The 20,627-nt window shown below is 42.4% G+C and overlaps 3 protein-coding genes and 1 pseudogene across 3 annotated transcripts; all 4 read right to left on the minus strand.

The window, feature by feature from the left end:
- Positions 1-173: 173 nt before the first annotated feature.
- Positions 174-5,989, minus strand: LOC147796809 (neutral cholesterol ester hydrolase 1-like; annotated as a pseudogene).
- On the minus strand, positions 5,447-10,540 carry LOC110985357 (neutral cholesterol ester hydrolase 1-like). The gene is made up of 4 exons (XM_022246329.2): positions 10,214-10,540; positions 9,439-9,661; positions 8,906-8,969; positions 5,447-8,563 (listed from the first exon to the last, which is right to left on the minus strand). Exons 1-4 carry the CDS (start codon positions 10,349-10,351, stop codon positions 7,759-7,761), a joined length of 1,230 nt encoding a protein of 409 aa, XP_022102021.1. The 5' UTR covers positions 10,352-10,540; the 3' UTR covers positions 5,447-7,758.
- Positions 10,541-12,298: 1,758 nt separating this feature from the next.
- LOC147796810 (uncharacterized) lies at positions 12,299-15,225 on the minus strand. Its single transcript, XM_087145803.1, has 3 exons — positions 14,456-15,225; positions 14,119-14,302; positions 12,299-12,319 (listed from the first exon to the last, which is right to left on the minus strand). Exons 1-3 carry the CDS (start codon positions 15,223-15,225, stop codon positions 12,299-12,301), a joined length of 975 nt encoding a protein of 324 aa, XP_087001929.1.
- A 1,610-nt stretch (positions 15,226-16,835) lies between these two features.
- LOC110985375 (neutral cholesterol ester hydrolase 1-like) lies at positions 16,836-20,502 on the minus strand. The gene is made up of 4 exons (XM_087145717.1): positions 20,086-20,502; positions 19,699-19,921; positions 19,252-19,315; positions 16,836-18,247 (listed from the first exon to the last, which is right to left on the minus strand). The coding sequence occupies exons 1-4, from the start codon at positions 20,221-20,223 to the stop codon at positions 17,443-17,445; spliced, it is 1,230 nt and encodes a 409-aa protein (XP_087001843.1). The 5' UTR covers positions 20,224-20,502; the 3' UTR covers positions 16,836-17,442.
- Positions 20,503-20,627: the final 125 nt, after the last annotated feature.

Consider the following 20,627-nt stretch of genomic DNA (forward strand, 5'->3'; position numbering starts at 1 on the left):
ACCAGCTAATTGTAGGAAAAACACGACCATAACTTTCAAAGAGTAGTCCCTTTTAGTGTCCAAAAATCCTACTTCACTGTTTCCGACAAAGATCCACAATCTGATATTAAATTTCACTCTGCGACCTTTTCTCATTCGGAAGAATGAGATAGGCCCTAAGCATTATTTTTAAAATGAGTGTAGGTATGCAGTATTCCTTTGCAGTGGTATTCGACTGTCCTCGCAAGTACACGCACCGTCAAGAATACTTTCAAAGAAAATTACTTGCGCATAACAAAACGCAAAGGACCGATCAAGAGCTACAAAGAGGATTTATCTCCTCTTCACACAAACACAAACGGACGGTTTACAGTATTTGTCATCACCCTTTTACTTCCGAAAACATTCAGTTGATATTTGTTTGTCTGGCAATACAGCATTAATAATAATTGGTATGGCATTTTAATTGCTATACAAGGATTATGCAGGGCGTCCCCAAAGAAGACCTCAAAAATGGTAAAGACAAATCATAGCATTTAGATCAATTAAGGGTTTCTCATCAAAAGTTGTTAGCTGTTAGTTGTTCTGCAGCAAATCTATTTGCATAACCGTCGATGGTTACGCAAATAGATTTGCTGCAGAACGTTTCGATAAAGTATACAGTCCACCAACCAACATCAATGAACATCATCTTCTTCGGTGATTCTGACAACTCCGTCGGGATCTTCTCCCTTTACCAATGTTAGTTCTATGATTAATCTCTTGATGCTTCCAAAGTCTTCGGCCTTTGGCTGTTACACAACAGTTTGGAAAACCAGTGCTACTTGAGGGATAAGATGCCGTGTAAAATGTTAAGAAGACAGATTTTGTTGGGGTCCAGATTTCACATGACACCGGGTCGCTCACGGAACACAGCGTGTATATGTGCACAATATATAGTATCCTTTAATACTGATTTAGGATTACGATTTTCAAACTTATCCCGGTACCAATGACTAAAGGAAATTATGAAATGAGGGTCTTTTGCGTTAAAAATAATACTTGACATCAATATCAGGAGAAAGGGTTCTTGATGACTAGAGCATAGATATTTTAATGGGTCTTTTTAGTTCATCCCTCATACAAAATCCCTCGTTCAAACTGAATAAAATCCGCGACACTCTGGTTGCCCACTGAACTAGAAAGCAGTTGGCAATTCTCCAAACTGAACATGCCATGATACCCTTTCCTGTAGTGCTTTAAGGTCACTGGCACACCCGCCTTCTCCAGTCGCTTGGCGTACATGATGCCGTCATTCCTCAAGACATCATATTCAGCATTCTGGATGTACGTCTCTGGGAGTCCTCTTAGGTCTTCTCGCATGAGAGGAGCGTAGTCTGGATCCAGGAGGACTCCCTTGATCTCCTCGTAGATGCCTTCGTCCCCGAAGTCGGTTGAAGGCGCTTCGTACCCAGACTGCTTGAGCTCCTTCGGGATCAGATCGTGGAGAGACACCTTTGGACCAATGCTGATCTCTTGGCGGCAGCTGAGGTGTGGTTGTTGGTCATCATGGCACGTCGTCAGGGCCTTATTGATCACTGTTAGGAGGTGACCATTCCTTTGGTAGGATGGTGTCTGAAGTCGAAGCTATGTAAAACTGGATAGATCAAGACTTGGAGCTTGACCTTAGGCAGGTTTAGATACCTCTGATCAAAGGTAAAGTCGTTGTGCTGTTGCTGCAGCCAGGTTTCCGCCAGCGCTGTCACCCATGCAGGCAACTCTTGAGGGGTCGACGTTGTAGTCACTGAGGTGCTCTAGGAACAAGACAGTAGCAGCCGTGCAGTTGTCTATCGCAGCAGGAAATTGATATTTCGGCGCTTATCTGTAGCTGTTATAAAGTATCACAAAATCATCATAGTCAATAAGGTTAAAGGTGGTAGGAATGAAATGCGTTCTTCTAGCTTCTGAAACAACACGCCTACTTGAACATGGAATGATGTCAAAAATAATTTTTAAAGGGCAAATTTTGGACGTGAATTTGAAGATAAAAATTCAAAATGCGGTGTCTTCCTGGAATTACCTCCAAGCGTCATAATATGTTTGGAAAAGCGTTAACAATTTCCAAGCGTTTAAAGAGACGCACTTTTAGGGTTAACCAAACATTCAGGAGAAGTGGAAAATAGGACAAAAATGAGTACCTGAGCAACAAAACAAAGAAACCTTCAGAATGTATTCACGGTCTGCTATTCAGAAGACATACACTTTTCTGGATTTGCATCATGAGAATAGGACCCATTAAGCAGGAGAAACAAGGCTTTCAACATTTTAAAATGTCGTATAGAATACCTTTATCACCAACTTACTCTACACCACAGCCTTCATTTCTCTTGCAAAAAGTGTCAAGAACTTTTCAGAGTCAGAGTTAAAAAATGTCAAACTCAGATATCATTCTGAGGAAAGAAGTCATTTTGGACCATGGCAATGACCACAGACAAAAGTCAAAAGGGTATAAATATATTTCTCTGCTTGTGACAACCTGAAGTCGTCTTTTGAATTGGTTGGTTTCTGCCTCTGGTTCTCCATTTTATGCGTTATCGTAAACTCACAATCAAGCGTCAAAATTGCATGCATCCAGTCTGGTGATAAATATAATTTTATGTTAAAAAAACCTAATGTCATCAAAGAGAACCAAGAAAAAGACCCCTAAATCGGAAGGAAACGAAAAACTTCTGTATCCGAGTTGTATTTCAAAGTCTTACCGAGGCTGCCGGATGTGAACCCTCCGCCGTGATAGCAGACAATAGCCGGCCGTTTACCAGTCTTTCCTTCCACTTCCTCATCGGCAAATATCCGGACTGGTACCCTATCTATCTATCTCTATACGGTACAGCAGGCTCACCTTCCTGGAGTTTCGCCCTGGTCCTTTCATCTAGCCATTCCACGATGCTAGTAGGTATAAACGTTGATAAGCTTTAGCGATTCCTGAAAACATAAAATTCATAGAAAATATTTGATTTTATTGCATTTGGAGTTTATAAGCTTCAAAATGCAATCCTAACTTACCAGCATCAGTTTATACGAAGCTATTCGGACTGCCCACGGGCTGTGAGCGACGTCATCAGGGAATGGTAGGTAAACCAAGTATGCGAACATGCTTATCGTAGAGGAGGCGAGAAAAACACCGGTCACGATACTTTTAGCCATGATATATGTAGCCTCTGGTTATGGTGTTCATGTCTCGCAGGCGTCACAACTCTTCTTGTCTGTGTATCCTGGCGCAATGCTGAAATTTGTGTGGGTGCAATTTGTGACGAGTTTACGGCAAAGGTCGTTGACAATTGAGTTTGGAAACTATTAATCGACATGCCGTAAAATGTCTCATGTTCCGTTGCTGTAGAGCGATAATTCACAGCAGGGCAATTGAAATTTGTGAAAGTTGGACCATCCTAATCTAGTGCTGTCACGGGCGTCGATTGCAGTGCTCATTTGTTAATACGCGAAACAATGCGTTGAGCTCAGAGTAAGATGTTACGATGGTCTCATTTGCTCGAACCTCGCGTATATAGCCCAAAAGAGTACTAGTTTCATGAAAGGCTTTCTAAATTAAGTCAATAAATGTAAATCCTTCCCAAACAAAAATTATTACTGTATAAGTACTTAAGGCAAATATTATACCGCCACAAAGATATTTTGGATGTAAATAAATGAATGTAACCCTGCACCAAAGCCACGACAGCATTATCTTCAGGTGGATTAATATTATATTAATGTACCACTTTTGGAAGTCGTAGCCATGGATCAAACACCTTGCGAGTAATGCCAAAAGACGACATAGCAAAACAGTATAGAGATCAAAGTCAACTTTTCCATCCGCAGTCTTGGAAACGACACTCCCTAGTAACCTTTATGTGATCTGCCTTTGTCAACTATATCCACTGCCTTGTGTGCGTGAGCTGGGCTTGGTTTGTGTAATCTGGGTTATCTTAGCACGACCGATACTGTTTTCATTGCCCGTCGATATCTCTGCTTGAACAGTACCCAAAAATAATGTCCACACAGAATGCAGCTGTCTTGTCAGCTACCCACATTAGCTTTGGTTCCAGACCCCTATTTCGAATGCCCCAGAACGCCGCAATACAAAGCAGCATTAAGCAGCTCTTTATGTGAACAACACGTAATAAATGTTGCAGAATCTGTAGTTATAAAGTAAGCCGGTTTAATGATTTTGACATTACAGCAAATACTATAAAAGAGACAGGGTCAAACAGGGACAATTTTGAGGATCAGGGGGTTAATGTGCTTTACAAACCTTACCCTAATCATTTAACAGGCAAGGGCAAAGTACTTTGGAAAACGTGTCTATTAGAACGTGCATTGTTTTATTTGTGCTGAAGCTATGGTAGTTTTGCAGTGGAAAATGATATGCCGTTTTAGACAAAGAAGTCAAACTGTCGACACAAAATGAACGTTTCATTCGCCACATATATAGAGAATGAAGGGCGAACAAGCATTCATACCGCTTACTGCCTATCGATTTTACAAATGCAAAAAGAAACTTAACGTGTCTGAAACACCTTTGCAACAGTGCAATTAAAAGATATATTTGTTACAAATAACCTACATATTTTGAGTGCAAAGATTGATTTAGATGTTAAAGTGGATTATACCATGCGAGAGCTGGGAATCCATAATGACAATCGTTCTATGGCGTTTCTTTGCAAATGGGATGAAGTCCAAGAAGCTTTGATGCCCATTTGCGTGGAAACCACCATACAGCTTTTGCATGTGTCGAACATGCCGTGAAAATCCTACAAGAATAGCGTAGGGGACTTTCTGGCACACTTTGAGTTATTCTAAAGAAATACGATGACATCACGTCTGATTTCTGAATATGAATGAGGTTAGGGCAAAAAACGCTGATAGTTTAACCTTTTCTAATGGAAATATTGCACAGCAAATTGAAATATGTGAACATGGAATAAGTGCTAGGGTAAAAGTTCTGGCGCAGTTTGATCTGTTGTTTCGAACAGATTGCGTAACGTATGGAAATATGACATGATGATTATCTTCGACCGAAGAAATTCATCGTTTGCAGGCAATAGTGCAATAGCCTGAGAAATAATGATGTGGGTAGATAATCCCTGGATAATGGACGAGAATAGGTGGGCACGTGCTACCAGTCTTTTGAACGATTTATTATTGTTAAGGAGCAAATCCGATCAGTATAGCAATTAGGCCTGGCTACATTTCTTATTGCAGTGAAATACTTTAAACAAACGTTTTATTTCGTTACCCTATACATGTACATAGTTCTGCAAATCCGAATAGGGCTGAGCGCAACTGTGAGTGAAGTGATTTTTTTATGGAGTAAATACATAATTACATTGTTGAACATAATTATGAAGAACTCTACATCAATACTGAATGATAATCTAATTAGTCAATAAGCGCACGACACAATTCAGTAGACTCCACACACTGGTTCAAATACAGTTTCTTAATTCTCTTTTATTGTCATCTTCTTAATTTTACTATTATCATAACAAATATAACAATTACTACTAGAGTGACTATGTAAGGTATATTATATTTTCATATTTGATTTCAGACACTGCAGCGTACACGTTTCTTATTAGAACCGTAACTCTTTAATCGTTACTATCTTCTAGTTATTTTCTTCTTCGTCATTTAGCTGGAACAGTTTGTCATATTTAACAAAGTGTTTAGGCATGACCCTGTTTAAGGCGTTGCTTACTTCCATGCCTGTGTCGAGTTTTTTCAAGATCACCGACAATGTTTTGATGGGTTTCATTTATCTTTCAGATATAAGTATTACACCTGACAGAAACTCCTCGTTGTTGTCGAAAAATAGTTGCTTACATGCCTAAAGGGTCTTCCTTTTCGCCCTTTTTCTGGCTTGATCTTCGTCCATACCCTCGTTGACTTACTTGTCACATGTTTTACTCCACATTTCTCTGTTGGATTCTCTGGCCTCTACCAACGAATCTTGGGAGCTGACAATGCCTTCCATCCTTGAACTCTCTGCGGTTGTGGCAAGAGTTTATAAAAACTGTCGGCTATGAAACAAAATCCATTTTGGGGTAAAAAAGATGTTTTGAGTGAGCCAAGTGTCAAATTTGCACTACTAGCAAAGAAAATGTCGGTGCTGCAGCAGGTTGTGGAAGTTTCATCACCTCATACAAACAGCAACATAAAAAGGCGTTTTTTGCACACGACGAGCTATGTTTTAGCTTAGTTTTAGTCACTTTGTGAAAATAGCAGTAGGTGTACTTTGCAATAATCTGTCTCAGTCAATACTGTATCTTGATTTCACAAGTCTTCATTAAATTGCATTCTCACTCATTTCGGAGAGAAGGGTCAAATTGTACATGTATTTTGGTTTCACTTCCCCTCCTAGCAGCCTGGTGCAACGTTGATGATTTTCACATATTCTCTCATTAGTTTCTTTAAATGCCCCAGATTTTACATACTTTCATTTCACTTTATTTCATGTCCAATTTTACGTATAGTTAAAAAAAGAGAATGCATTAAGAGTTCAGTAACATATAAAACTACACATAGCAATAGTTCAAATGATTTACAGAGAGAAAAGCTCGTCGAGTGAGGGTCCAGTGAACAGAAAAACCCAGAGTGAGCAGGTTGGACAAATCAAACAAAACCAGAACTACTTTGTTATGACGCATAGAGTACAAGGATAAAGGTGAAATGGTTGATGAGTGTTTATTGACCTGAAGTTAAATTTTGAGGGAATGACAGTAATTCCATTTCCATAAAGGCTCAAAATATCAAAATGATACGGTTTAAAAGAAAATGACATTAAATGGCATACTGAAGCAGTAGCAGAAGCATGAGGGAAAGTAAACAGGACAAAGAAATAAGTTGATGAACTTTACAACAAACTTAGGGATTTTATTAACAAAAACGAAATTGATGATGAAGAAAAAAGCACGAACAAAAAATCCACTCAATATGCAGTATAAAAGCATAAAGTAGTTTTACTGCATGACATTGGCGATGCATGTGAGAAATAAATGCAATGCTAATTATTAAAAGCAGTATTAGAAAAATAATGAATTGTGCAGGGTTTGCTGTTTCAGAGTTTCATAGTTTGTTTCAGAGAAAACAATGTCGGTAGAACTTCAATTCAATTTGAAAGCAGGTGCTGATTCGTATAAACTTCTCTAACAATAACGATTCCCAACCTTTTCAGGATCGTGTTTGTTGACAGAAAATAAAAGATGTTTTCATTTAGTACATTATCCTCATTCCAATATGTCATGCGTTGAAGGGTGTTAAATGGCGTAGACCAGTATTTTGAGTGGTGTGGTAGATCGCATTTAGAAAGAACAAAAAAGCAGTTGTCGTACTTACTCGACATCGTCTCAACAACGCACCATCAGATTTAAATGAAGGCTTCAGCTTTAATCTGATGTCAAATTTACAATTTCTTAGAATTGTTTTGGGAGAAAATAATTGTTACTTTGTTTAGTAGTTACATTGTTTGGGCAAATTTATATGTAAATTACTTCACCATTATTATGCATGTAACGTTTGCACAGAAAGAGTGACGTTTAATACCGTCATGGTCCCCTACTTTGGTCGGTTTCCACTTCAGTTTTGTTACATTGATACGTTTAGATATGGACTTAAAAACATTTTGCTTGAACAAAATATTGAGAGCTTTAGTGCTTTCTAAACTAAGTAAAGTTTGATTAGCGTACTAAAACACGATTTGAGCCAGACCTTTTGTATGACATTACACACCATAAAGACAACAATTTAAAGGCGGTTCTTAACGAATCCAATGAAATCCGAGAAGCTCTGGTCACCAATCGGTGTGCAAGCAATCAGGCAACTGTCATTAGTTCCGAACATGCCGTGAAAACCTCTGAGATAATCCTTCCAAGTGATCGGAACTCCAGCCTTCTCCAGTCGCTTGGCGTACATGATGCCGTCATCCCTCAAGACGTCATACTCAGCAGTCAGGATGTACGCCTCTGGGAGTCCTCTCAGGTCTTCTCGCATGAGAGGAGCGTAGTCTGGATCCAGGAGGACTCCACTGATTTCCTCATAGATGACTTCGTCCCCGAAGTCAGTTGAAGGCGCTTCGTACCCCAACTGCTTGAACTCATCTGGGATCAGATCGTGAGAGAGACATTTTTGGACCAACGGCGACCTCTTAGCGGCAGCTGAGGTGTGGTCATTGCTCATCATTGCATTTTGAACACGTGACCCACCGTTTCTTCCATTAAGGTAGAAGTCCATGAACCATGCCATTAGGACCTTGTTGAGCAATATTGGGTAGTGGCCATTCCGTTGGTAGGATGGTGTCTGAAAGTCAAAAGCCTGTAAAACGGGATAGATCAAGACTTGCAGCTTGACTTTAGGCAGGTCTCGATACTTATGATCAAAGGTAAGTCGTTGTGTTGTTGCTGCAGCCAAGTTTCCGCCTGCGCTATCCCCCATGAGTGCAATTCGTGCAGGGTCGACGTTATACTCATTGAGGTGTTCGAGGAACCACACTGTGGCAGCCGTGCAGTCGTCTATCGCTGCGGGGAACGGATATTTTGGTGCTAATCTGTAGCTATTAGAAAATACACCAATCACTGCAACAGGGTTAAGCTGTTAGAACTTACAAGCTTCGTGTTTCTCATAATTTAATGAAACATATTCCTTTTTTGGAAAATTCCTTATCGCCTTAAAACTTTGTCAGTTCGGAACACAAAATTACTGACTTCCTTTAATCCATCTATACTTTAAAGCTTTGAATGCTTTGCCCGACAGACAATCCGCTTATACTGGTCAAAGTAGGTCAAATGAACATCCTCTTCACAATCTAAACTGAAGAGCACGCTTGTTATAATATTGTCCAGTACACAAATTCAACAGTGGAATATGTGAAAATTATTCATATTTCCCAACTTACTCTACAGATATCACCACAGCATTCAGTTTTCTCGCCAGCTGCGAAGTTAGTGCATGATATGTATCTGTGGAATAAATCAGGTCAAATGTTTTTAAATATAAATATGGGTTTACTGTAATAGGTATCCGACAGGAGCTCAAAACACAGTGATTCAGTTCACTCTATGGCAGTCCAGCAGAGGCATGACGTCACGCTGTTTGTCCTCTTTTTGTGTTCCACTTGTAATATAATTAATGTACTAGATTTGTACTGTTATTGTGATTAATGGACTTTATTGTACCAGTATTTAGTATTGTATCATTTTCAGATGAAAGAGGTCCCTACAGCCAAAATCAAGCTGGTCTGCATGATCAGTGCACGCATATGGAGTTTGTGGCAACTACTATGTATTATCATTGTAGCATGCCAACTATTTGAGCGGAAATTTCTGAAGACTTTTTTTCATGGAACGGAACAAACATGAAATCTTGAGAAAACAACGTCTTGTTGTGTGTGCAGAAAAGTTGATGGAATCAATTTCAACTTTCAGTCACCTGGTTCGAACAGTACAAAACCTCCTCCGTGGTAGTAGACGATGGCAGGCCGTTTGCTGGTCTTCCCGCCTGGTGCATCATCAACAAATATCCGGACTTGTACCCTGTCAAAAACCGCATCTCTATATGGTACACTGGGCCCCCTTGCACGGGCGTGCGTTCTCATCTTTTCGTGAAGCCATTCGTTTAGCCCGGTAGGGAGGAACGGGTCAACATAAACATGCTACAGCGAAGGAGACAAACGTCTATTTAGATAAGCTCTATAGGCCCACAAACTTTGTTTCACGTTATTCTAAGTTTTATTTACTGTGAAGACACTGCATGGTCGCACGCTGATAACTATTAGCTTAACATATTTCTGCTGCCGGCAGGTTTAACGGAGAGGTATACATGTATATAAACTGGGAATTTTTACGGCGCCGTAAAAATTCGGTGTGGGAATCGCATGTATGTATAGACTCATTTCACGAGATATACTATATCTCGTGAAATGAGTCTATACATGCATGCGATTCCCAAACCGACGCCTATCATGCAAATGTCATGAAAATGAAATTAAAAACATAAAAACTGATATTCTCAGAAAGCCAATATATTTCTGCATTGCTATAAACAGGAAAAATTATAACAAAATTAGCCCATGGAAATAACGTGCATGAATGCAAAGCTCTTAGCATCCCTTAAAGCACAGTGGCCCTAGCCTCATGTGCCTTTTAAATCCATGCTCAATCGTCAGCACTGTCAACGTAGCCTCCAAAATGCAGTTTCAACTTACCAGCATTAGCTCATACGAAGCTTTTCGGACTTCCCAGGGACTGTCTGCCACGTCATCGGGGAATGGTAGATGAACCAAATATGCCACTATGGCTACCAAAAAGGCCAGAACAAGGCCAGCCAGCACGCCTTTTCCCATGATACTTATACCGTCTTCCTCTTATCGTAATTCAAACTTGGAATAGAACTCCTGTCTTAGAGAAATTGGTGTCACAACTGTATCGATATGTCGTCGGGCGCTAACTTCGCTGATTATTGACAGAAAATGTTGTCCGTGCTAACTTACAGTGCTAACTTACATAGCGCTTGATTGGAGCAGCGTTTTAGGGAAGGGCCGTTGAAATTTGGACCCCACAGAAAACTTTTGTGCGAGAATTGTATGCATCTGTTGATATGCCACACAACACATAGTTAAAGATAATCAATAGGAGGGCGACAAAGGTCATAATGTGCCCAATGTCCTGATTAAGACTTGATCGCTCACGTTTTGGAGTACAGTAGTAGGCCCCTAACGACTGATTTGACGACCACTATTGAAAGTATACGTTCTAACAGAAAGATTGATGCAGAAAATGCACCATATTGTTAAACAGGTATTAAAAATCATTAAAACGTATGCTTGCTCGAGGTACAAACATTTCAGAGTGCTTTTTTTAATCGAGTGCCAAAACGACACGACTGCCTTAGTAGCTCATATCCAATTACTGCCTACACTTGTAAATCATTTGAGCTAAACTTGGGCCAAGGATATGTACGGCCACATCATGGTAACTTTGAATCCTGTGTAACAGACCTTTATATTGTAATGCAAATGTCTGGTGACCTTTTTAGACTCCAGAGGAATGGCAGTGGGGTTGACCAGTGATGCGCTTAATTAGGTTTGGGGTTAGGTCCAGGAGTTTGGAAACCGGGGGCCGTCAAGTATGTCAAGTCAGGGGTATGGAACAAAGGGGTATTGGTGTAACTGTCAGGGATTTGCCAACGTGTTTTCAGTGAGTAAATTATGTTGTGGAAAGTGGGACACTGAACTAATAAGACTGCCATGATGGAAAAAGGGGGGAGAGTTTGACAGTGTCTGGAGTATGATAAATTAGTAAATGGAAGAAAGGTTGAAATGGGTATTGTGGACCATTTTCTTGCATCTTTGTGCTAAGATGGTGCTTTTATGACTGTGGAAAACAGGGCCCGGGGAGGGAATTAAATAATGTTAGAATTGGGAAAATTAGTCAGTCTAAGCAGAGCTGCCGAGGAGTTCAGATTGGATCGACTGACACAACTTTGGTACCGGGATTTAGTTAATGTGTAGACGATTATGACTGAATCGTTAGTTTATCTTGGATTGTGCATAAGGACTGGGTACTGACAGGACGTTTGTAATTAATTCATGTGAGTGCATGAACCGGTTTTGTACCTTTACTTAATTTTGCGACAGTGCATCTCGGCAGGGTCCTCATGCCCCCTCCTAGCCATTTGTAAATGTTTAACATTAGTTTGTTAGGGTACCTCACGCATTGAGGAAGTGAGTGGAAGTGAACAAACCCGCTAGAAGTAGATGGTATCACACATATCTTTGCCGGGCGTACCATTTCGTTCAGTGTCCCTTGTCCTTGGTGTAACGGGCGGTATATTTCCACCCAAACGGATCCAGACCCTGGCCAAATCACGCGCGAGCGGCGCCGCGACCGGGCTGAATGGCCCGGCGAGCCAAGGGTTCGCGGACTACAGAGGAGAAACCGCCACAATATAATACTTCCAGAAAATTTAGTAACAAAGTTCGAGACTTTTGTGAGGGCTCGGGCAAATTGGCAGGTCCTTGATCCGTACGCTTATTAGCGTGACCACATGAGTTATAGGTCTGTTAGTCACCTGGGCTTCGTAAGTAATTTCACACAGTGCCTGCCTAAGCTCATTTCATTTCTGCTTCAAGGAATAGGCATAATGATGTACATTGTGTGTCAATTATCAAGAAGTTTTCGGTCTGAATCCCAGAGGGCTACTTTAATGTTTCGATAACGCTATAATGTCGATAATGTCTGGCCAACGCAGTCATAATGCGTTATTACTTTACTTCGCTGCTTGTATTTTACTATTTTTCTAGGAAGGTTCCCTGACAATTTGATATCAGGAAGGAAAACTTACAATTAGCAAGAATAAACGTGATTAAGTGAGTTTTTTTGTTTCACAACTTACTTACTTTATCATCCTTGGTATAAACTTCATGAAGTGTGATTTTTTAGGAGTTCACTGTGCTTGCTATGTTAGGAATTATTGCATTTTTATTTATCACGACAAGCTTTTCAATAATGATCATCACAACGTTGCCCACCATTTCAAAACTCCATACAAAATATTAGAAAAATCGTATACAGCCTTTCGATTTGATTTCTGTCTGCAAGTAATAAAAATGCATTTTTTCAATCAATAATAATAATAATTGAAAACTTATAATGCTCTGTTTCCTTAAAGATGATTAAAAGTGCAATAAGAACAGTACACATTTATCACTACGATCCATGTCGCTAAAATAGTTAAACTATCGCAAAAATATAAAAAAAATAAAAACAATGACCGTGGAACCTGAAACATTTGAGTCTTCACAGCACCAAGAGCATGTGTAGGCAAAATGTGTTTAATAACCCATGATGCAGCATGGCTACCACTGGAAGGGGGTGCATGTAGCAGCGCTCCTGGCCTGTTCTTGCTGTGGACAGGTTGCGCTAAGTTATATAACACGTGCTTTTAGCGTTCCTTCGTTTTGAACGTACACCGTACGGTCACTTACACTCCAGCCAATGGAAAGCTTTGCTTGTCAGGCTGCACCCACAGTTACGGCCTATTTTGACCCTCGTCTGCGTTATTCGTTATTGTCGCTGCTTTTAATAAACCACATAACTATACGTGAGCGAAGTAAGGACCCGGTTTAGCGCATAGATTCTTACATGGATCACGCATAACACTGTAGTGGCCATTTGAAGTGAAAGATTGCTCAAAGGAGATTTTTTGCTAAGATGGAAAGCTTGCGGTAAGCACCATGCAATATCTCTTTTTGAGTCTGTGTGGTTCTGATAACCGGAGAGGCTCAACGTTTCGGACAGTGTGCTCTGTCCGTCGTCAGGAGACTGAAGAGATGCCGACAGGGAGTGGGGCTTATATGCTGGTTGGAGGTACTGGAGTGTGACGGATCCTGCTGTGTGGTCAGGTGGAACGGTGGATCCTCCTGGGTACTGATGCATTTCAGTTGGTCATGGGCTGTGGTGGGGGAAGTTTGCCTGGGTATAGGAGACCCTGGGCGGGGGGGGGGGAGTCTTAGGGTATAGAGGACCCATCAGACCGGGAGGTGAGGAGGGGCTGCCAGATATCGCTGATGGAGAAGCCGATGTCTTGAGGTACGGTGGGGTGCTTGGAGATTTCCAAGGCTTCTCTAATGCGTCTTGGGTACCACTGTTCATTGTAGGCGATGAGGTGGGCTTCTTACCAGTTGATGGTGTGGTCTTCGGCGTGGGAAAGTTTGATGATGGCTGACTTCTCATATTCCCCCTTTTTGCCATGGGCTCTGTGTTCTTTGATCCTGGTAGGGAGGTCCCTACCAGTCTCTCCGATGTACACTTTGCCACACTGGCAGGGGATCTTGTATACACCTGGTCGGCGGTGTGGATCTTGCCGGTCCTTGTGAGAAGTCAGCATTCCTTGGATCTTGAGGGGGGTTGTGTGGAACACCTTGATGTTGTGCTTGCTCAGGATACGCTGGATGTGGTGGGAGGTACGTCCAAGGTAGGGGAGAGTGACCGAACTAGGGGCCTTACCTAGTTGGCTTTGGGTGTAGGGGACCCGACGGCCGGGAGGGGGACTTGATCTTGGGTCTTGAGTTTTGATCTGCTGGGGCTGGTATCCGTTGCGTTGGAGTGCCGTGGAGATGTGGTGGAGTTCCTTGTGCAGGTGTTCTTGGTCGCATATGTTGTAGGCTCGGCGGATGAGGGCTCTGTTGACCGATGATTTGATCTTGGGGTGGTGGAAGGAGGCGCTGTTGAGGTACCGGTCGGTGTGGGTGGGCTTGCGATAAACCCACCGGGCAAGACTGCCATCCTCCCTTCTGGACACCTCAACATCAAGAAACGAAATGTTGCCATGCCGCTCTTGTTCCATGGTGAATTGGATGCTGCTGTGAAGCCCATTGAGGTGGTCCAAGAAGAGTTGAAGCTTGTCTTGTCCGTGCTCCCAGATGGCGAAGGTGTCATCTACGTACCGGAGCCAGATCTTGGGGCGGTGGTCTGCTGTGGCGATGGCGGTCTGCTCGAACTCTTCCATGAATCTGTCAGCTTGAACCGGGGATATAGGGGATCCCATGGAGGTTCCAGCTGTTTGTTCATAGAATTTGTCCCGCCACTTGAAGCTGGCAGAATCGACGCAGGTGGTGAGGAGGTCTTGAAGCTGGCTGGGGGTGAGGTCGGTGCGGTCCTTCAGGCTGGTGTCGGCTTGGAGTCGGTCTGTTGCTATGGTGGTTGCGTCCGAGGTGGGAACGCTGGTGAAAAGTGACACGACATCAAAGCTAACCATGATGTCGCTTGGCTGCAGCCGGAGGTCTTGGATGATGGACGAGAATTCATCTGAGTTCTTGATGTGGTGCTGGGTGTTGCCAACTAGGGGGCGAAGGATCTTGGCTAGGTGTCTTGCAGTGTTGTAGGTGGGCCCTCCTCTGGAAGCGACGATGGGGCGTAATGGGGTCTCTTTCTTGTGTATTTTGGGCTGGCCGAAGAATCTTGGGCATCTTGAGTTGGATGGACGTAGCTGTCTGTATAGTTGTTCTGTGCTGTTCCCAGAGCGGTGGAGGGAGAGAAGCTTCTGCTGCAGCTTTCTCTCGGTGGCTGCCGTGGGGTCTCTTCGAAGTTCACGGTAGCTGCCGGAATTGAGTATATCCCTGACCTTGTGGTCATACTCAACCTGGTCCATAACTACCGTGGCGTTGCCCTTGTCCGCAAGGAGGATGTGGATGGATTTGTCTTGGCGGAGGGACATGATGGCCGAACGGTCTTCTCTGGTGGTGTTGGGCTTGGGGTTCTTGTGCTTCCGGAGGGCTTAGCTGATGTCGAGGCGGATCTCATCGGCGCTGGTCTTGTCAAGGCGGCGGAGAGTGGGCTCAGTGGCTTGGATAATCCCTTCCTTGGGCAGGGACCGGGGAGTGAGCGCAAAGTTCAGGCCTAGGGCAAGAACCTTTTCCTCGCTAGAGGATAAGGAGCGCTTACTCATGTTGACCACGGTGTGCTTGGTGAAGGACTCCTTGGACTGAAGGTGGGGTGGTACTGAGCATCTCATGGGGTTTGATGTTCGAGGGCGTAGGGATATAGAGATGTTTTGCGGTGAAAATAATTTTTGCGCTTATTTTAATGCGCAGCATTCAGGTGATTGCTAACATGTAAAAGGAAAGCCACACTTGTCATTACCTCTGGTTTCTTAACCGTGGGGAAAAACATGAAATAGAATTCAAACATTGCAACATTGCGCGGATGACTCTGCGAAGTGATCAACACACCCCGAATGAATTGTAAACCTCACAAATATAATCATTGATAAAGCATAATATAGGCCTATCAGCATTACGTAATCACGACTTGAACCTCTTAACTTATGTTTGACCTGAAGTTGAAAATTAGCCGGATAGAAACATAAACGAAGTTGTATGATCCCTCCACCATTCACCGGTGATAACGTTATTCAGCCAACGACTCGTTGAAAAATTCTTCACAATCCGCTTTTATTTTTTTGCTCACCACAAAGTGGTGATGATGATTCAATAGCCGATCCTGCCACCTCAAAAAGTGTAGGGGGATATATACCCCATTCCCCGGGATTTACGCCCATGGTCACACGGTGGGGGGGGGTAGTGAGAGGGGTGAATTCCGCTCCCAGCACTTGAATGGTTGTTCCTCTAGCAAAGGTTTACGAGACTGGACGCTGCTATGGACGCTGCGTACGGCCCCGGCCAAAGGAGAGAGACATCATTGACGTGCATTCTAACACTCTTCTGTGTCAGCCTTAGACGTTTAAGCACATATTTATAGCTGTTAATGAATATCTACAGAGCTAAGAGCCGAATTTAACATGTAACTAAATATTTTAAATGGTTTTAAAGCAATTTGCTGGATTTTTCACTTTCCCCTCTGACCACATATAAAGCAAAATATGAGACGGAGACCCCCCTGCTTCGTGTTGGTCATTGTTTGACGGGAATCTGAGGAATTCTTTTCAGACACTTAAGGGGGATGTATTAGGTAACAGTAGTCTATTGTGTTTAAGGCGATTGGACATGTTGGGGTACCTATCTGTTTCATTTATTGCTCGATATATCTGACCATTATATTCAGTTTGTGCTTCCTCCGAGTCAGCTTTATCAACTGTGATCGCCCACCCAACGAGCTGCTGCATCACGAAAAATTCAAGAAGCGAACAATTTGAATAACAAGAGTAAGGCTGGGGACAGTCAGATAGGCGGTAACTGTGGGTGGAGCATGATAAGCAAAATTTTCCATTGGCTGGAACGTAAATGACTATCCTGTGTACGTTCAAAACACCAGGAAGACAATACATGCAGAGTCGGACGCATGTATTGTATTCATTCATTGCATGTATTCATTTTCCTTGCTGACTTTGCAGTTTATTGCATGTGTATATGTTTATGAAAACTCTAGCAAGAAATGACACAGCAGGAAGCAAGATCTGTGAGTCTTTACGTCCAGCGGCAGTGTATTTGTCTCGAATAAATTTTAATAGCTTATTGGGTATTTTCCTAGAACTAGCCCTACAAGACCTATGAAATCAACTCAAAGTTACTTTTGCTGCTACAAACGGAACCTTATATTAAGAGTCAAACATAATCATTTAAAGGCTGGTTCATACTTCACGCAAAAGCGAACCCGAAAGCAACTTTTTGTCATATCAGATCGAGTATTCGCGCTACGAATTCGCAACAGTTCATCACATTTCAACTCGATCGAAATATCGCTGCAAATATTTCACGGTGTCAAATTCGCTTTGCTTACATGTTCAGATGTGGTATGAACTGGCCTCAAGGCAGTGTCTCAAAATAACTAGTCTTTATAGTGTGACATGAAAGCCTTGTCAACAAATTTAATCAAAAGTAATGTATGATAACAAGACTACATGAACTGTATCGGCTCCTCTCAAGTTTATGCAGACACTCCTAAAGCAACTTATAGACAACTAATAGATAACCGTTCAGAGACGTTTCTTTGCAAATGCAATGAAATCCCAGAAGCTCTGATCCCCCATCGGTGTACAAGCCATGAAACAACTGTCGCCAGTGCCAAACATGCCGTGAAAACCTCGAAGATAATCCTTCAAGGTCACAGGCACTCCTGCCTTCTCCAGTCGCTTGGCGTACATGATGCCGTCATCCCTCAAGACGTCATACTCGGCAGTCAGGATGTACGCCTCTGGGAGTCCTCTCAGGTCTTCTTGCATAAGAGGAGCGAAGTCTGGATTCCCAAGAGCACCTTTGATCTCGACGTAGACGTTTTCGTCCCCGAAGTCAGTTGAAGGCACTTTGTACCCGGACTGCTTGAACTCATCTGGGATCAGGTTGTGAGAGAGACACCTTTGGACTAGTGGGGTTCTCTTGGCGGCAGCTGAGGTGTGGTTGTTGATCTGCATTGCATCTTGAACACGTGGCCCACCCTTTCTACCATTTATGTAGAGGTCAATCATCCATGTCATCAAGACTTTATTGAGCAATGTTGGGTAGTGACCATTCCATTGGTAGGATGGTGTCTGAAAGTCAAAGCCTTGTAAAACTGGATAGATCAAGACTTGGAGCTTGACCTTAGGCAGGTCTCGATACCTCTGATCAAAGGTAAGTCGTTGTGCTGTTGCTGCAGCCAGGTTTCCGCCAGCGCTGTCACCCATGATGGCAACTCTTGCAGGGTCGACGTTGTAGTCACTGAGGTGTTCGAGGAACCAAACGGTAGCAGCCGTGCAGTCGTCTATTGCTGCGGGAAAGGGGTGTTTTGGCGCTAATCTGTAACTGTAATAAAATACGATATCATCATATCAATGAGGGTTGAGATGGTCGTAATGAAAAACGTTCTAGCATTCTTAAAGGGACATATTACATTGAAGACGCTGTAATGTTTAAAAATATTTCCAATGGGCAAGTTTGAGAATTTGAGCCCCCCAAGATTAAGAAGTTACTTTTGGGCTGAAATTACATCAAAGCAGTGTCATTTGTCAGGAAAAGCGCGAAAATTTACAAATATTTAATATGAGGGATGACCCAAAAGGCACCGGGTGGTTTTCAAGTACTTAAAAAAGTGAAAATTACGTAAACGTGTACCTCAGAAAAACACCATCCCTTGAAACATTTTAAAAGTGCACCTGTCCAAGGTATGCCAATGAGAGTGGACACACTTTTTGGAATTGTACTGTTGACTAAAGACATAATAACATATTATAACCCGACAGGTTATATGAATCGACACAAGACTGAGGATGACTTGAGACGAAGTTGTACTGCAGTTGATGTAGTTTATTCGGCTGGCTCGATGTGTGGCTCTCTGCCCAATTGCCAGAACTCATAGGGATTTTATACATTTGCTGGACATTCCATTTTTCATCCATCATACAAGTTTCCTTGCCTTATTAGGTATTAGCTACTATTCTTTGAATATTAATACAGCGTGCATAAATATGTTTGGTTCATTTGAATTTGAGAGTAGGGTTAGTCAAATTAATGAACACCGACTTTTCCTTTTAAGGCCAGTGGGCTGCCTCATGACTCATCCGGTCCAGCCCTGCTTTCCTCCCCAAGGGCCTTGTGGTTCAACCAGTCATTCCTTAAGTGAGGCTCATTACTTGGAAAGCGGTTCTACTGTTGAAGGTCAATCCTCTCATTGAACTTAAGTAGCAATACAACATGTGCTATTGTAGCATGGTGATAATATCTTCAAAGATATCTCTTAGTCTTTAAACATCAATAACGTGGTTTTATAAATTCAGAAATGTTATGTAGAATAACACCCACTAACTTACTCCACAGATATAAACACAGCCTTCAGCTCTCTTGCTATCTGCGACGCTAGTGCATGGTGTGAATCTGTTGAATGAAAAAGTGTTAGGAGCCTGACTAATTACAACGTGACGAAATTGGAAAAAAAGTTTTAAGAATATCAGTTTCAAATGTAACTCCAACGCGAGAAAACGCCACTTGAGACAACGATGAAGACCTCAAATATTACTTCATGCGTAAGCATAAAGGTAAAATTTGTACATGTGTGTTGGCATCAAACCTGTATTTTATTTTGATTGATTCTTGTTTTTTACATTATGAAAAGATACTCGTGTCAAAAGTGGCATGCCAAAAATCCGAAAAAGTCTTATGTTTAAGGTAACTTAACTTGATCAAACGGAACAAAAAAGATCCTGAAATGAGAAGGGAAAGAGAAAGCAATGCTTCCGAGTTGTGTTTCTAAGTCTCACCAGGACTGCCCCATATGAACCCTCCGCCGTGGTAGAGAACGATAGCCGGCTGTTTACTGGTATCTCCTCCCGCTTGCTCATCGGTAAATATCCGGACTGGTACCCGGTCAAACACCGTGTCTCTGTACGGCACACCAGGCCCGTCTCCCCGGAGGTTCGCCGCGGTCCTTTCATCTAGCCATTCCACGATTCCGGTAGGTATAAATGGGGTGCCATAAATACCCTAAATGTTAAAAGGAAACTATGTTCAAACCAGTACTCAGAGACAATACTATATGGGGCAAATATATATTTTGCTAGAGGAAAGCGTTTCACAACGGATATTGCCTCTACGCATGAGACGTTTAACCAAGAATTAATAGGCTTCATAACGCAATTTCAACTTACCAGCATCAGTTTATACGAAGATATTCGGACTGCCCATGGGCTGTCAGCAACGTCGTCAGGGAATGGTAGGTAAGCCAAGTATGCGGCAATGCCCACCACAGAGGCGAGAACTACACCAGTCAATATACTTTTAGCCATGATGTAGCTTGAGAGTGTGTTGTAAACGTCATGCAGGTTTGTTGCAATTCTCTGTGTTTGTATCGCTTGGTGCTACACAGAAGTTTGCTTGGTTGCGTTTGTGACGAGATTCAACGGCAAAGGTCTTTGAAAAAATTTAGAAACTGTTCACCTTCCTCGAGATCTTTGCAAAAGGTCTCATGCTGCCCTGTTGCAGGGCGACAATTCACGAAAGGGCGTTGAAATTTGAACCCTGCATGAGGAATAAGTCTGGCGTCGATTGCGGTGGGCATTTGTCAATACGCAAAACAATGAGTTCCCACAGATAATCATCGTGAGGGTTAAGAAGAGGTCTGCTGGCAGACGAACCTCAGTGTACACGACCCAGTCAATCATCGACCGGGTGCTGAGACTACGCGTGGGTC

The sequence above is a fragment of the Acanthaster planci genome, linkage group LG14, assembly GCF_054643075.1.
Source record: "Acanthaster planci isolate LZ-2023a linkage group LG14, COTS_SCS, whole genome shotgun sequence".
Lineage (NCBI taxonomy): Eukaryota > Metazoa > Echinodermata > Asteroidea > Valvatida > Acanthasteridae > Acanthaster > Acanthaster planci.